A 17411-nucleotide genomic window follows, 5' to 3' on the forward strand; every position below is an offset into this window, starting at 1 on the left:
TGCAGCATAACGATATGTGTCCCAGTTCTATTGTGTGATGAGACCTTCGTGATGCGGTAGAAATGTAGGCGCCTACGACCTGGAAGGCCAAGGTGTGACCTTGGGCAATCTTGCCACCTTTGCGGCTTCAGGTTTCCCATGTGTCAGTGGGAACCGTCTCCACCGGGCCTCCCTGCGCAGGGGACCGGTGAGGCGCAGATGGGCTGTTGGATATGCAAAGCTTCCAAAGGGGCAGCCACGGTCTCCTGTCTCCTCTGGGCTGACCCAGGGTCAGGAGCACCAGGGAGGCCCCCCGGGCCCGGCTGCCTGAGTCAGGTGGAGGGCGGAGGGCTGCTTCTATTCCCACCCCACAGCAACTGGCTGACCCATCTCAGTGATTCCCTTCCCCTCTTTGGACCATCCCCGTCCTTTTACAACTGTTCACGTAAAATATATACTATGTGGCGGTGCCAGGGTGGCTCAGTCGGTTGAGCATCTGACTTCAGCTCAGGCCGCCTCACGGTTCGTGAGTTCGGGGCTCTGCACTGTCAGCACAGAGCCAGCTTGGGATCCTCTGTCCCCCTCTCTCTCTGCCCCTCCCCCGCTCACGCTCGCTCCCTCAAAAACAGGCATTAAAAAAATAGCTTAAAATATATATTATGGCAGTTTAAAAATGTGCTTTTTATTGTGACAATAATTCACACACCATAAAATCCCCCCTTTTAAAATGTACAGTCCAGGGAGGGTTAGTATACCCAGAGAGGTGTGTATCCATCACCACTGTCTAATTCCAGAACATTGTCATCATCCCCAAAAGAGACTCCTGCCAGCGGTCCTCGCCTGCTCCTCCTTCCCCCAGCCCTTGGCAACCCCTCATCTGCTTTCGGTCTCTATAGATTTGCCTGCCAAGGACATTTCATATAAATGAAATCATATAACGTGTGGCCTTTTGCATCTGGCTTCTTTCGTTTAGCGTCTTCCGAGGTTCATCCGTGTTGTAGCAGGTGTCCATACCTCCTGCCTTTTTTTTTTTTGGACTCAGTGATACTCCGTTACCTACCTGTCCCTCATGTTATTTATGCATTCGTTGGACACTGGCAGGCATTTGGGTTGTTTCCCTCCGTGCGGAACGCTGTGGCTACAAACATTGCGAAACGAGTTCTTGTTTGCACCCCGGTTTCCTATGCTCCGGGGGATATCGACCTAGCGGGGAAATTGACAGGTCACACGTTAACCCTACGCTTAACGTTCCAAGGAGCTGCCGTGCTGCTTTCCCCCGAGGCTGCACCACTTTACCTTCCCACCAGCAGTGCGTGAGAACTCCAGTTCCTCCACAGCCTCGCCCACGCTCGTCTTGGTCTGTCTGATGATAGCCCTCCCACTAGACGCGAAGTAGCTCATTGTGGAAAATACGTAGTACGCGGTTAAGCCTGCAAAACCTTTCTCAGAGAAGCAGTCTCACGGCAGGGCCTTCCGTATGTGGAACAGATAGAAGGGGAGCCTCTGCAGGTGATGAGGAGGCCTGAGCCCACCGCTCAGCAGGCCCAGAGGCAAATCCTCTGGGGGGTCTGAAGACCAAGCCGGGCTCCACGCTCACTCAGGTCCGGAATCTGAGTCTAGTCGCTGAAGACTGTGGCGTGGCGGCCGTCGCAGCCCCCAGCCCCGGCCTGCTTGCCTGGGGCAGCACCCCTCTCCCACCCCTGGCGTCTGGGTTGGGGGTCCGTCCAGCCGCTGTGCTGGGGCTGTCGCAGTGAGAAGAAGGAGTCCGATGGCCCCCACCTGTGGCTCCAGCGCTGAGGGCGGCTTGCGCAGGACGGAGGAAGCGAGCTGGAGAAATGCCTTTCCAGGTTCAGGAAGAAAGGCCATCTGTTTCTCGGGGGCTGGACACCCACAGTAGCCGGGGTCACGAAGCCAGCGGAAGGTTTACCGAGCTCCCCGGCCGCGGATAGCCCCTGGAGCACTAATCCTCCGGGACTCGGAGTACGGCTGCTGGTACGCTCCCAGCCCAGGCTTGCACCACACTGGCATTCGAGGAGCACCAGACGCTCTGCTGTTTGCTGGGAGCACTGTTCGGCATTCTCGTGTTGCCTTGGCAGAGAGAGGACCCCTCCCAAGCTCTGTTCTGTCGGTTGCGTCCTCTGCTTTCCGTAGCTGTCGGAGGCCTGAGTCATCAGAGACAGATTGTTCTGTTCCCTGGGGTTTTAGGATGGCTTTCTTCTTTTACTGATGGCCGAGTCGTTGCAAAAACTCATTGATAGTACATACAGGGACTTTCACTTAGCCAGAATATTGGATTAACCCAAGTGCCTGGTCTCTCCCCCCACGACTCGCTGATTGAGTAAACTGCCATGGTGTCTCTTCAGAGAAATGCAGCTTCCTCGTGTTACCGAGGTGGAAACTGAAACCCAGGAGCCCTAGTCATTGAGGGAGAATGAGGCTTTCATTGTAAGTCCGTCATTTCCTTAACAGCTCAGGATCACGGAAGGTTGGATCCAGAAGTGTCTTAGAGACCATCTAAGCCAACCCCTTGGCCTACCAGACATGCTCAGACCATTGTGCATTGGTTGTGTTGTTTTTTATGAAGTCCCCCAGAGGGTGGTGGTCCCTGAGTTTCAACCCAAGGCATGGCATGCTAAGTGGTCATGACAGTAAGTGACGGGAAAGTCCAGGGGGAAAGCCGTGCAGGTCAGAGCCTTGCAGGAGGCGTGTGATGCGTGCATGAGAACAGGGCAGGGAGGGTGCTGCAGGCTGGGCCAACAGCCCGCGTGGAGGTGCCAGAGTGACTGATGGGGCTTTCCTGGGGGTCAGCAGGCCGCTGACAGCACGTTGGCAAGGGTATGGGTGAGCGGGCCTTGAATGTTGGCAAGGGTATAGATAAGCGGGCCTTGAATGCCAGAATCAAGAGCCGTGCCCAATTTTTACTTAATCGGGGGCCCCTGATGCCTCCCAAGGTTCCAGATGCTCTTCTCCATTGCTCCTGCAGCCCTGACCCAGGCTCTTCTGATTTCCCACTTGGAAGTTCGTGATAACCTCCTGACTGGTCGTCTGCCTGTATTCCTGTCCCTTCCCAGCCACGCTCCACAAAGGCCCCCTACCCCGGGGGGCTTTCTAAACTGCAAGTCTAAACTGGGCCTCTGACCTCACCAGACCCCCTAGTTTCCTCAGCAGCTCTCCAGCCATGCCATGCAGTTGAACAACTCACTGTCTTTGCCCAGCCTTCTCCTTCCTTCCCACCCGCTTTCTCCTGCTGCCGAACTCCTATTCATCCTTCAAGACCCAGCGTAAATTTCCTCTTGGAGGAGCTGTCTCTGACCCTCGTGAGGCCACGTGATGCCTCGAATGGGTCTCTGTTTTGAAGCTCGCACTGCGTTGCACTTATCTATACTGGCAGTTCCCACTTTCGAGCGTGTGTTGTGTGGCGGGCACTGGGCTGAGCCCCGGGCATGCGTTATCCTGCCACAGTAACCACGTGAGGTGCACCCCACGACGGCCCCACTCACAGATGAGGAAGCAAAGGCTCAGAGAGGTGGTGTGGCTCACCCAAGGCATGCGTGTGGAGACTGGCAGAGCTGGAATTTGAGCCCAGATCTGTCTCTGTTTTTACGTCCTTCTGTCTCCTGTTTCCTGGATCCTGCTGTATCCCCTGGACCCCCATTGTAGGCCTTTGGGAGACCGTTGGGTGTGTGAGGGACGGATCAAAGCGGGGGCGCAGCAGCGTGGTCATGATGTGGGCAGGATGGGGACATGGAGGGAGGCCGGAGTGAGGGCCTGGGTTTACTCTGGTGTTGAGGCGAGAAGAGACTCTCAGTCCGGCGCCCCACGGTGAAGGGTTTCCTTTCCACCTTTCATTCCAAGTGGCAGCCTCTGGCTGCCAGGGGACAGGGCTGTGGGACTCCGGGGAGCTGGCAGGCGGCACGGAGACAGACGCCATGGCAACCCGCCTCCTCTCTGGGGCCTGGAGGGGGAGGAAGGACCCGAGAGAGCACACGGGGCGCACCGAGGCTTCTGAGTAGGATCCTGGAGAGGTGGCTCCCTTTGGGCCTGGGTGGCTTCTGCCCTCCCCTGAGGGATCCCCCATCCCCCCCCCCCCCCGGGGGCGGCGTCCCCCCCCCCCCCCCCGGGGCCCCCCCCCCCCCCCCCCCCCCCCCCCCGCCTGCAAGGTGCTGTCCCAGCAGGGGAAATGCCTCTTCCACCCCTGTCCTGAATGAATGGCTGGCTCTGGCCTCCCAGGAGACCGGGAGGTCCATCCAGGTACAAACACTGTCTCCTTCCCGCCCCCTGGGCCAGAGAGGAAGGAAGAGGGAGCACAGGAGGAGGGAGGTGTGGGGTTGCCGAGCAGGTAGGAGCAGGGACAGAGGAGACAAAGCTGTCATTGTACTGAGGCCACACTCAGCTCCAAGGCAAACCAGGCAACTTGCCTGCCTCCCAGGACAGAGGCCCGGGACTCCGCCTGGACTTTCCTCGCTCCTTAGCAACCTTTACTCAAGCTGGCCTGGGAGAGCGAGGCCTGTCCTCAGATCTGAGTCCTGCTGAGTCCTGCCTCTGCTGAAAAGTCCTCCTGAAGGCACAGCCTCTTCAGGGCATCCCCCCAAAAGCGACAAGGGAAGGGGGTGAGGCCGGGAGGGTGGCTGGGGCAGCCGGGCTGCCTGGGACGAGAAGCCAGGGCCTGTCAGGCCCTGTGGCTCTGCGAGCTGGGGCCCACACGTGATAACGCGTCACCCCCCTGTCGGCCCCAAGCTGTGCCCAGGAGGCCCAGAGCCCTTGGTAGCCTTCCTGACAAGTGTGGGGAGCACTGTCTTTGGTCCCGTGGCTCCTCCTTCAGGGGTCGGCCCTACATTGCCCGGAGGCCCTGCCTGATTGGGGCATGATGGGTGGGAGCTGGGGCGAGCAGCTCAGGTGACGGGCATGGTGTCGGCAGCTCCTGCACCCGGCACCCGACACCTCCGGGCAGACAATGCTGGCTGTGTCCAGGCCCTCCGGGGGGACAGGCCACGTTCTGTGTCACGGCCAGGAAACAGGCCACCTGAGCAGTGCCTTTGTCCTCTCAGGAGGCAGCCCCGCCACCGGGCAGGTTGACCAGGCTCCCGGGAGGACGTGGACGTGGGAGGCCCGTGTGACCAGGGGTGGGGCCAGCCAGGGGACTCCGGAGTCTGAGACCCAGGCCCTCGGGCGTCTGGTGTTGGCCTGGTTCCGATGTTGGCCCTGCCCACACTCTGGGGGCGTGACTGGGGCAAGTCCCTCCTCTGGGAGGCTCGGATTCCTCATCTGTGAGGGGACTAATCACAGCACTTCCTCATAGGGTTTTTGGGAGGAGTCAATGGCACACTGTACGTAACGTGCTTGGCACGGGGTCTGCGCGCAGCGGGGCTCGGTGAAAGCTGCTCTCCAGCATGGGGGAAGGTTGGGGCATGGTGTCCTTGGCCAGGTCTCCAGGGACCCAGGCTGCTGGCCTCAGTCCCTGCTCTGAGCACGGAAGAAGGAGGGAACTGGGGTCTCTGGAGCTGGCCTAGGGCTAGCAGGTTGGCGCAAAGAGCCCAGGCCCGCCCGCCTCGGACTCCAGGGGTCTGGGGGGACGCCCAGTGCCAGAGGCCTCCCGACAACAGCCAACGCTCAGCCCGCCATGGGGCTTCTCCCCTCCTTAGACCCTTCTAGGGCTGCCCTTGGAGCCTAAGCCCCTACCCACTTGTCAAGAGTGCCAAGGAAGGGTCCCTACAGGCCTGGTCACTTCCTACTAGGTCCAGCCCGCCAAGCACCCCCCACCCCCGCCCCAGAGGAGGGCTTCTGTACCCATTCACCCCCCTTCCTCATCTGCTTTGAGCCTGTGCTCTGAGGTCCTGACGCATGCCCAAATCAGCATGCGTGTTTGCATGAATGGGTGCAGGCTTGCCTGTGTGTGGCATGCGTGCTGGGGGGGTGGGGGGCGGGGGGGATGGCCTGGCTGCACATGCTGCATTGTGGGCGGGCCCTGAGCATGTTCACTGAGATGTGTGTGGCCTGCCTTAGAAGGGCAGGGACATAGTACCTTCTCACATTCGTGTGTATCCGTATGTCTTTCTACACGTGTGCTGGTATGTTGGTCTGTCTTGTCTCCCCTATAGACAGGAAGCCCTGAGCCACACGCCAGCGGGCGCCCTGGGAAGGTGACGTCACGACTAGCCCAGCCTAATTTGGGGTTCCTGGTCCTGCTCCAGGAGTCCTCCAGCCTGCAGCCCCCGCCGAGGAGGGACTGTCTACCGTGGGGTGGGGTCCGAGTCAGGGATCGGGGGTCCCAGCTTGTAGTGTAGAGAACTCAGTGCTGTGCTGAGTCAGGAGCCCTGCCCCGAAGCCCGTGTGACCTTGGGCCAGGCCTTCGGGCTCACCCTCCACATTCGATCGTCTGGAGAACACAGGGTCGGATCTCTGATTTCCGGCTGCCCCCGAGGCCCTGACGTTCGAGATTTTAAGTCAGGTGGCAGGAGTGTGCTAACTTCGTTGGTGGAGGGAGCTGTGGCCAGAGCCTGCCGGCCGGGCCCTCGCTCGGTCCTGGGGTGTCCTGCTGAAGGGCGAGAGGAGAGCCATGCCAGGCAGCGGCCCCAGCGAGAGGATGACGTGGCCTGGTCCGGCCCTCCCCGCGGCCCCCCCAACGCGCCCTCTCTCCTCAGCCCCGGGGACACCGCCCATCCCGCCCCTCACCCGGACCCGCAGCCTCATGGCCATGTCCCTGCCGGGCAGTAGACGGGCCTCTGCTGGATCCCGCAGGTGAGTCTCCCCCTTGGCCTCAGAGGGCGGGAGGAGGGAGGGTCTCCGTCCCCACTCTGCCACCAACATGCAGTGTGTCCGTGAGCAAGTCATTTCCCCAGCTTTAAAACTGGGCTGGCCAACACTCACCTCCTCCTGGAACTATTTAAGGGCTCAAATGACGCAGTGGATATAAAAGTTCTCTGAAGAATCAAACCACTGGATTCCTACCATCACCAGTGCTGTTGTTACGCTTCACAGTTACCGGACTCACGCCGTCATCCACTCTGGCTCACTCGGGCCCCCCTGCCCCCTTGACTTTGATCTTTGTCCCTACCCCTGCCTGCCCTGCTCTGCCCCACCTGTCTCGGCCCACTCAGGGCCCTCCTCTGGGATTGGGGGACCCTGAAAGTTGAGGACCCCTGGCGAGACAGATGGGACCCCCCCTCTGCTGCCCTTGGCCCTGCCCAGCCTCCATTCCTGTCCTGGGGAGCCAGGAGGACCGGTCTGCTCCTGGTTTTCCATCTTGATTTGCGCTGTCTGTTCTGTCACCCCTGTCTGTGCGTCCCCCTCTCCCCTCTGCTTCTCTCCCCGGTGCCGACCCCGCAGCGGGGGCCCTTTGGGCCGCAGCGGCCTGGCGGTGTTCGCCCAGTGTCCGCAGCTGCCCGCCAGCCAGAACGAGCACCTGCCTCTTCTCCCTGCCTCCAGGCGCACCTCTCCGCCAGTGAGCGTGCGGGACGCCTACGGCACCTCCTCTCTCAGCAGCAGCAGCAACTCGGGCTCCTGCAAGGGCAGCGACAGCAGCCCCACGCCCAGGTAAGGCCTCCCCTATGCCTGGTCTCCTGCTGGCTGCGCACTTGGGCGCCCTGGGCGGGCCGGGGCTGTAGGACTCCGGCGTCACTGGCTGTGCGGGTCACTGTCCCAGAGCCTCAGCTCCTCCTGTTTGAGGGAGGGATGTGACACCGCCAGCCGCACATCACCCTGTGATGCTCTCAGAGCGAGGGCCCGGAAGTGTCCGGGACCCCGTCCCATCTTCCTGCCCCGCCGTCCTTGGGGTACGGTTTTGTCCTTGCCGTTCCAAGAGGCTCCTACCCCTCCAGGCATTAGGCCAGCATCGGGTCCAGAAGGAACAAGGGCCCAGTGCAAGGCGCTCCTGCCTCCTGAGGAGGGACACCTTTCCCGGGACTTCTGTCTCCGCCTTGCCAGCTGGCACTGGCCGTGGCTGCAGGGCAGGTGGTGCCGGGCAAGATAGGTAGGGACAAGCCACTCGCGGCATCTGCCATCCCGCTCTCCTGAGGGGCCCCTGTGAGAGAGACCGAGGTGGAGCTGGTCAGGAGAGCGGAGTGTGTCACAGCGTGGCACCTGCCAGGCTGTGCCCTCAGGGAATGGCGGAACGTAACGGGAAAAGCAGGATCGGCTGGGGAGACAGGTGAAGGGAAGCTGTGCGTCCTTGAAAACCAGGGAGGGACAGCCGTAATGGCGGCCCATCCTCGTTCCCCAGTGGAGCCGGGGGAGCGCGGCCTTGGCGTTCGTACTTCCCGTCTCTGAGTCTCCATTCCCTTATCTGTAAAGAGGGGCCAACATCCCACAGGTCTCTGTGGGTTGATGTCTGCAGGTGGCCCGTACTGGCCGCTGCCCTCATGAGGACTTTGGTCCCACCTGGGGGTCCTGGGCCGCCAGGCTGGCGAAGGCTGGCCTTGGCCTTCCCGCAGAGACGGTGTCATTGGTGCGAAGTGATGCTCAGATCAGGCCGAGACGGCTGTTCTGAGTTTTCCGCCACGACGCGCGTGACGGGTGACACACGTGTGCAGGACCCACGCCTCAGCCTCCTGGCTGCAACCCCAGCTCGGGGTGGCGCGCAGCAGGTGTGAGTGGCACTGACGGATGCGTTCCCTTCGAAAAGTATATGACGGGCAACTTTAATACTTCTTCACAGCAGATTTTTGCAATGCGTGTCATCACGGCAGTCCACGGGGGCGGCCCCAGCCCCGAGGCTGAGAAATCCCGTGAGAGGGTCTCCTTGCCCATGTGGACAGTGTCAGCTGCGGGTGAGCAGCGGGGCCTTGGCTGTGGCCTCGGTGCAAACAGCCAGGTGTTCCGGGGCGTGAATAGTGGAGAGCCGTGAATCACGGTGTATTCTTCTTCTCGGTTATGTATAAACATATTTTTTCCCCTTCAAGGATAGAGCTAGTGACTAAGAACGTATGAGTGTTAAGTGTTACATTAGAGCAAAAAAGCACATTAGAGAGAAACCCATGAAAGCGCATGGGAAGCGTGAGAATGGCTACTTGTTCTGTAATTCTCAACTGCGCTGGCTTAACTGATCCTGGAGCCCGGGGCCCCGCGAGAAGCCCCTTGTCACTCGGCACAGACCGGCGCCCCTCTAGCTGGAGTCCCTGCGTGGCAGCCGCCGGGATGTCCGCAGCGTGGGGCCCTGGCCCCCGCTGGCTGCCTTCTCTCTCGGAAGGAGATTCTTAGAGTCCGCAGAGGGGGAGTCCCCGGCTCGCGACCCACGCCACCCCTCTGCCCCTTGTCACGCGGAAAAACAGGCCAGCGTGTGATGTGACCTGAGTTAAACCTAGGGACCACGAGGCGAGGAAGTAGAGGAGAATCATTTCTCTTTCTCTCTGCCTCTGTCTACACATTCTCTTCGATGGCTGACGGTTTAGAAAGACTTCTTTCCTCCACAAACATTATCCGGCTCCCACAGAGCCGTTCACACTCCCTCCAGGGTGGCTGCTTCTGCGAACCAGGGTCAGACCTGGCGATGTCATTGCCCCTCCCTAGATGCAGGGGTGGCCGGCCCCTAAAGGAGCAGGAGTCAGACGGCCACAAGGCCTCTGCCAGGCCGTGTGAGAACGTGCCCAGGCTTTTAAGACAGGACCCAAGGAGGTTTCCTCGTGAACAGAACAACCCACAGGCAGGAAGCTGTGAGTCGAGGTGGCTGGGCCGCGTGTGTTGGTGAAATCGGGTGCTCTCCGCTGGGTGCAAGCCTTGGCCCTCCGCCCTCCACTGGGTGGGAATCCCTCCACCTTTGCTGAGCTGGGTCCAGGGCGTGCTCACCACACACACACACACACACACACACACACACACACACACACACACCTGTGCCACCCGGGGCCAGGTTGCATGTGGCACCTGGCTTGCTGCCAGCTCGGGGTTCAGCCGTTAATGAGGAGAAACCCCGAGCTGGTGAGCGATCACACGTGCGTTTGTGTGTGCCCTCAGAGCACGAGCGCGTATGCGGGTGGCAAGGGTCTGCGTGCATCTGCGTGCACCCGCGTGTGGGCCGGCGTCCTAGTATGCGTGAGTGGCCCCTGAGGGTGGCTGTGGGGTGGCAGGACGCACGGGCACGGGTGTGCGCACACGCAGGTGGGCCCGCAGACACAGACGGACTGGGGTAATCGTACTCAGATGTGTACTCCAAGGAAATACGTGTGCATGGCCGTGCAAACTCGTGTGTCCGTGAGGATGGCAAGCAGGGTGTCAGAGTGTGTTTGGAGACTGCTGTGCGTGCACACGTGTCTGCACCTGCTGTTTCCCCCACGGTCCTGCAGGCCAGGCGGTGACGGCTCTCGGCTCTGGGGGGTGTTTGCTCCTGCACGGCGGAGGGGCGGCGGGGGGGAGTCCTTGCCGCCACGCAGACCCTGGGGGAATGACACAGGGAGGGGGACCACGCCGGCCTCTGGCCCCCAAACTCATTCTCTGGGTTAGGAGCCTGGACACATGAATTCTGGGATCGCCACTGGGACTGAGCTGACCAATAGCGTCAGGAGGGCACAGAACACGGTGCCAGGCTATGCGCGTGCTGTCATGTGTCCCCACCCCAACTAGAGGACCCCTGAGCTCCCCACTGTGGTCTTCACACAAAACAGTTTTTATTTTTTTAACGTTTATTCATTTTTGAGAGACCGAGAAAGACAAAGCGTGGGCAGGGGAGGGGCAGAGAGAGAGAGAGAGAGGGAGACACAGAATCCGAAGCAGGCTCCAGGCTCCGAGCTGTCAGCCCAGAGCCCGACACGGGGCTCAAACTCGCCGACCGCAAGATCACGACCTAAGCGGAAGTCAGATGCTTCACCGGCTGAGCCACCCAGGTGCCCCCAGAAGAGCTTTAACAGAACCTACCTTCCGGAAGGTCTGGGTGTTCTCATGCCCACCCGGGCTCCTGGAGGAAAGCCTGGCCCGGAGCTGTCTGGTGATGGTTGGGGACCTCTTCCTCCCTCCGCGCTGACATGTGTCCCCACGCAGGCGCTCCATGAAGTACACACTGTGCAGCGACAACCACGGCGTCAAGCCCCCCACCCCAGAGCAGTACCTGACCCCACTGCAGCAGAAGGAGGTGTGCATCCGGCACCTGAAGGCGCGGCTGAAGGACACGCAGGACCGGCTCCAGGACCGGTGAGCCGCTGGCGGAGGGCTGGGGGTGGGTGGGCAGCCCTGGAGACACGCTGCCCTGGAGACCCAGGGCCCTGGGGCACTTCCGGGAGGAAGGAGCCGCTGAGGGCTTCCCGGCACCCGGCCTGCCCTTTCCTTCCGGCAAAGCCCTGGGGGAGCCCCTTTCCAGAGCCCTCAGCCGCCCCTATGCTCCCCTCAGCTGCTCTCCCTGACTGCAGGCAGCTTCCCCTGACAGCCAGCCAGTCCTCCCCACACCCCAAGGTGGTGCTCTCCCACTTTGGGCCTGGCAGCCCCATTTGGCCACTTCTTACCCCCTGGCTCCCTTCCACCTGGGGAGCAGGGCCACAGGGCATCCTTCCTGGCTCACCTTCCCTGTTGGGGGGGGGACACCCCCTCAGCCCCTGTTTGTTTCCACCCAAGGAGTCACCAGTGGGGGGGTGGGGGCTCTGGGCCCACCAGTTCAGGTCCCATAAGCCTTTCTGCTCATCTACTTACAGACGATGTGAGATCCTGAGAAACCTTTCCTGAGCTCCTACCCAGCCCAGGGGACCCCAGCCCCCCGGCCGCCCACGGTCCCATCTGAGCTCATTCTCCAGACCTGAGGGCAGACCGTGACCCTCTCAGCTGCTACCTTTCTGGGCCAGCGGCTTCAATCTTTATGACTGAAGCTTCAGGACTGCCCTCTGATCTCTTCATCACCTTAATCATTTCCTCTGCGCTGTGTCAGTTCAAATCCGCAGCCGCTGGGAGCTGGATCCCACGCTGTGCCGGGCACTGAGGGCCGGGGCAGGCCACCGCGAGCATGGCTTCTTTCCTCTTTTTAAAAAACCCTACAGTTTCCCTATCCAAAGTGTACAATTCAGTGATGGTTAGTATAGTCACAGGATCGTGCCCCCATCACTGGTATCTAATTCCAGACTATTCCCATCACCCCAGAAACAAACGCCATTCACAACCGCAGCCACGGCCCAGGCTCCCGGTTACCTCTAATCTTTTCTGTCTTTCTGGATTTGTCTATCCTGGACACGGCATATAAAGAGAAGCATACGCCATGCGTGAGCACCCCTTCCGTGACCAGTGCTCTGCCAAGTAGCCAATCCGGTTTGGGTTTGTTGTGGTTTTGAACCACAGGAAGTTACAGGTGGCATTCTGTGGGCCTCCTCGTCTGTAGAGTTGGGATTTCTATTTTTAGCTCCCATCATCTTCTCAGTGATGCCCTGGCTCTGCCTGGCCATTTGCACTAATGTCCTCAGGAAGCAGACAGCCCATCACGTCGCTTCCTTTCTGGGGCTGGTCCAGCGGCTGGAGCAGACGTCTGCCCTGTGTGGTTTGGGCACGACGCCCTGGCATGGACGTGCCGACACCTCAAATCCCTGGCCACGCTTGCGGGAACCTGCGGCGGCTCTTTGCTTGCCCCCCTGCCACACGGCCGGCTCTCCGTGTGTTCGCTTTGATACCTGCCTCCTGCAGTCACCTACCTTCTCCTTAAAGAAGCTTCTAGACTCTGTGCTTTTGTTTGCCGTGTCCCCACATCCCGAGATGGCCTTGCCCCCGTCCTGCTTCCTTGGCGAACTCCTCCTTCGAGGCTTGGTTCAAATGTAACGTCCTAGATGGGGTGGGGAAGCCACAGCTCCCTGGCCTGGGGTCCTACTGGCTCCAAGGAGAGAGGGGAAGGGCCCGGCCACACTGAGCATGCCCAGTCCCTTCCTCCAAGCTCCCTCTCCCTCCCAGGACTCCACGCCAGTGCAGAGGGTATCCGTAGAGTGAGTCCCAGTTAGGGTCCCCCGTGCCTGCTGGTACATCTAGTATTGCCACTCTGAGCAGCTCCATCACGGAGTTGTGTCCTTTTGGGTGGTCCAGTCCGCTGCTTTCCAGATAATGCCATCGCCGACCTTCACGGCCACCACAGCCCCTCATCCCAGTCCCTGTGACCATGAGTCCTGGCCTCGTTTCCTGAACTGCACATTCCATCTGACTCTGAAAAGCGCGTGGCGCTTGATCTGGAATGATGTCCCTGGTGGACTCCTGACCCTCAGAGTGATGGTCTAGCCACGCGTGGATTGCATTTCCGTGAATTCGGGGCACGTGGGCCGCATGGCTGGGAGGGATGCTGCGGTGGGCACCCCCCTGACAGGACTTCCCGTCTCAGGAATGGCTTTCCTCCGTCCTTACTGCTTTTGCTGCGTCCTGTCCGATCTCGCGCTGCCTTTACCTCCAGACTTGATAGGATGTTTGCCTAACTCGCCTCCGTCCCCCGCACCCCGGATTCATCTGTGACTCGGGGGTTTCAGACGCCTGTGTCTGGTGTGCCTGGCACGTGCGTCGCCTCTTGGGAGTGGCCCGTGCGTTTTTGTCCATCTTTTGGGCCCACCCTCTTCATAGTAGATACACAGCAGAGACATTGAGTGTGACTAAAAGAGGGCCATCTGTTGTCATCACTTTCCTCTGTTCCACCCTCCACTCTTCATCCCCCCACTTGAGGGAAGGTGTGAAATCGGCAGCCTCCCCCCACATGGCGACTGGAACATCCCTCAGCAAAGCAAAGCGGCCCACGGCCTGCCCCCGCATCCCCGGCCCGGTGTCCCTCCGCGGACAGTTTTCAGCACCGGATTTCATAGGCGGCCGTGTTCCTTCCCCTAGAGCGGAGATTTTAGGTTTAGTTTTTATTGTCACACGTTAAGATTTTAAAGTGGATGTGTTTGGTTTTTATAGCAGCAGCATATATGTATACACTGAGCGTTTTTCTTGTCTAATCTCTTCTGTAGGTGATGGATTTAAATGGGGACAGTCGTCTGCATTACGGCCTCCAGGGCTGGGGATGCAGAGGGGCCCGAACGTGTCTTCTCCCCCCCAAGAGAAGGCCCCCTTGGCCGCCCCCTTACCCCCCGTGGAGCAAGGAGGAGGCACTGAGTCAGGCCTTGTGTGTTCCAGCCCTCTGTCCTTAGTGACGGCCCCTTCCTTGCTTGCCCTTGGTGGTGGTGACGGGCCAGGCAGTGAGCGTGTGTGTGTCATCTGCTCGCAGGGACACGGAGATCGATGACCTGAAGACACAGCTGTCGCGCATGCAGGAGGACTGGATCGAGGAGGAGTGCCACCGCGTGGAGGCCCAGCTGGCCTTGAAGGAGGCCCGCAAGGAGATCAAGCAGCTCAAGCAGGTCATTGACACGGTCAAGAACAACCTCATTGACAAGGACAAGGGGCTGCAGAAGTACTTCGTGGACATCAACATCCAGAACAAGAAGCTGGAGACGCTGCTGCACAGCATGGAGGTGGCCCAGGACGGCATGGCCAAGGAGGACGGCGCCGGGGAGTCGGCCGGCGGGTCCCCCGCCCGCTCCCTCACCCGCAGCTCCACCTACACCAAGCTGAGTGACCCGGCCGTGTGCGGGGACCGGCCCCCCGGCGAGCAGCCCGGGGCTTCGGGCGAGGACGGGGCTGACAGCGGCTTCGCGGTGACCGACGACACGCTGAGCCGGACGGACGCGCTGGAGGCCAGCAGCCTGCTGTCGTCGGGCGTGGACTGCGGCCCCGAGGAGGGCTCGCTGCACGGCGGCTTCAGCCTGGGCCCCCGCTTCCCTGCCAGCAACACCTACGAGAAGCTGCTGTGTGGCACGGAGGCCGGCGTGCAGGCCAGCTGCGTGCAGGAACGTGCCATCCAGACAGACTTCGTGCAGTACCAGCCGGACCTGGACACCATCCTGGAGAAAGTGACCAGGGCCCAGGTCTGCGGGGCGGTCCCCGAATCGGGACACGGGTGCCCGGAGCCGGAGCCCCGCCCCCCGGGGCCCAAAGACCCCGACTCGGCCGTGGTGGTGACGGTGGGTGATGAGCTCGAGGCCCCCGAGCCCATCACCCGAGGGCCGAGCCCGCACCGGCCCGGTGCCGACCCCAGCCCGTCAGTGAGCGTGGCGTGCCCCGTGGAAGACGAGGAGGAGGTGGCCGCGGCCGAGAAGGAGCCCAAGAGCTACTGGAGCCGCCACTACATCGTGGATCTGCTGGCCGTCGTGGTGCCGGCCGTGCCCACGGTGGCCTGGCTGTGCCGCTCGCAGCGACGCCAGGGCCAGCCCATTTACAACATCAGCTCCCTGCTGCGGGGCTGCTGCACGGTGGCCTTGCACTCCATCCGCAGGATCAGCTGCCGCTCGCTGAGCCAGCAGGGCCCTGGCGGGCCGGGCGGCGGCTCCCAGCTGTGAGGGGTCCGCGTCCCCGCCAGCGGCTCCGGCGGCCCGACCACTGATTGTAGGGGTGCCGCTCTCCCCCTCGCTCGTTCCCGGAGGGCAGCATCTTACTTGTTTGGTCTCGGGTTTGGAAGTGGTTTTTTTTTTTTTTTTTTTTTTTTTTTTTCAGGATGTGAACCGTGTCAGGGGGCTGAGAGTCGGGGTGGGGGGAAGGCGTCCCAAAACTTTGACGGGAGACAAGGGAAGAGAGACCGAAGGCAGGGAGGCACGCCGATTGTACGAACTGCAGACAGAGGAGGTAGCGAGGTCCCCCCGGCCCAGCCCTGTCCTCCTGGACCTTCCCGCGGGGCGGCCCTGGCCCACAGTGTCTCTGGTGTGTTGATCTGGGGAGGCTGGGCCTGAGACGCCTGGAGCCTCCCTGTCCCCCACCCCCACGTCCTGTCTGGTGGCCTCCCGCCCACGCCTTCTCTCTCAGGCCGCCCCTTGCCCTGGGTCCAGCCTCCTGGGCCAGCATCATCTCCTCACGCGGAGGCAGCCGCCTCCCAGAGTACAGGCAGCTGGCCCGGGACTCGGAGCCGTGTCTGCAGCCACCCGGTCTGGCGTCTTCAGGCCGCTCCTGGCGCTGGGATTCAGAAGCGTCGTCCAGGCCGTGGGCACGGGCCAGAGGAAAGACCGCGACGGGCAGGAGGTGGCAGAGCGCAGCGTGGGTTCTCTGTGTTTGTTCGTCCTAGACCTTCCCTGGGATCCGGTCCCCTCTCGGCGCAGATCATTCCTCCCACGACAGCCGAGCCACACAGGCCAGCGCCGGGGCCGGAGCGCACACCTGAGCCCAGCTCCCGTCCCGTCCCGAGCCTCTGCCAGCACTCGAGGAGGAGGCAGGGGCCAGCGGCTCCAGGGGGCTCCTCCAGCCTTCCGAGATGAGGCCCCGCCACCGTGGGGACAGTCCTCAGCTGGTTTGAGAAGCCACAGGCCACGACCGCCCCTGGAGCTCACCCAGACTTGCTCTGGGGGCTTCAGGCCCAACTTCTGCTTTGCACTATGTTCACTTTGGGGCTCGGTTCTCACGCACCCCAGCGTCTCCACTGAGGGGTTGTTTGCCTTCGAGGGCGAGGGTTCCTAAACTTTGACCTATCTGCCTCTGGAAGGAATTCCAGCAGGATGGATGGCAAGATGGGATACTGAAGCCATGATGTTCGTCCAGGCCAAAGCAGGGTGCCCTGGGATGTCTCCCAGGCAGGGATGGGGCGGGGCAAGCGGGGGTGCCCTGAGCCTCCCCACTCACAGCCTGAGGCCAGTTGGCCTGGGAGCTTCCCTGGCCTGCCCCCCTCCTTCCCTGGGACATCTGGTCCCCCGGCAAAGCTGCTGACCTTTTACCACCACTGTTATTTTACAAAGTAAACCGCTCCTTCTCCCTGGTGGGGCTTACACCCATCTGGTCGCCCCTCCTTCAGAGGTTGGGCCCCGCATTTGGGAGGGGTTGGTGGGACCCCCGTGTCTTACTCGTCCCTCCGGCCCAGGGGCCCCTCCGGTTCTCTGCCAAGGCTGCTTGCCCACCCCAGCTGCTCCGACAGCCGTTGCCTGACTTATGGGCTCCGCCTTTCCTCTCTGCGCCCTCCACTCGGGGGCGGGGTGGGGGGGGGCACCTGCATGCACTGGACGTGGGCAGCCAGCCCAACCATGGGGGCGACAGCCCCCTCTGCCACATGCTTTGTGCCTCCAAAGCTCCCCCCACCGGTTGGGGGCCTCAGACCAGCCATCCTTTGTGGAGCACCCTTACCCCAGCCAAGCCACACCTGAACTCCTGGGGCCCAGCTGGGGCTGCCCCACAGACACTGGGGTCGTGACATGGAGGGGCAGTGGACAAACCCAATCCAAAGCCAAGCCGGGACTGGCCGTGGACCCAGCCTCCTGTGCCGTGTACTCACGAAGCTGCGTAGCGTCTCCTTAGAAACAGTCAAAGCTTTGCCGAGAAAATAAATGTATGGCTATATTTGACAACATAAAATCTATATATTTTTCACCACTGGAATCTAGTCGAGCCGCGTAGCCCCTCTGCTCTCGTCTGTGTCTTGCTATCTGTGGCCTTCCTGTCGTGTCTTGTGTTTTGGTGGACGTGGTCCGGGCTGGGGCCAGAGCCCG

General features: G+C 61.3%; 1 protein-coding gene across 1 annotated transcript; it reads left to right on the plus strand.

Moving 5' to 3' along the window:
• The first annotated feature begins 6285 nt into the window (after positions 1-6285).
• Positions 6286-17389, plus strand: SNPH (syntaphilin). The gene is made up of 4 exons (XM_049651026.1): positions 6286-6717; positions 7306-7512; positions 10948-11097; positions 14117-17389. The coding sequence occupies exons 1-4, from the start codon at positions 6536-6538 to the stop codon at positions 15285-15287; spliced, it is 1710 nt and encodes a 569-aa protein (XP_049506983.1). The 5' UTR covers positions 6286-6535; the 3' UTR covers positions 15288-17389.
• Positions 17390-17411: the final 22 nt, after the last annotated feature.

Source organism: Panthera uncia, assembly GCF_023721935.1.
Source record: "Panthera uncia isolate 11264 chromosome A3 unlocalized genomic scaffold, Puncia_PCG_1.0 HiC_scaffold_11, whole genome shotgun sequence".
NCBI classification, from domain to species: domain Eukaryota; kingdom Metazoa; phylum Chordata; class Mammalia; order Carnivora; family Felidae; genus Panthera; species Panthera uncia.

Bases quoted from the DNA above. Each gene is read 5' to 3' on its own strand.
- SNPH (XM_049651026.1), top strand. From the start codon at position 6,536: ATGCCAGGCAGCGGCCCCAGCGAGAGGATGACGTGGCCTGGTCCGGCC. The intron at 6,718-7,305 runs GTGAGTCTCCCC...CCGACCCCGCAG, and splicing joins GCCTCTGCTGGATCCCGCAG to CGGGGGCCCTTTGGGCCGCA. The intron at 7,513-10,947 runs GTAAGGCCTCCC...GTCCCCACGCAG, and splicing joins GACAGCAGCCCCACGCCCAG to GCGCTCCATGAAGTACACAC.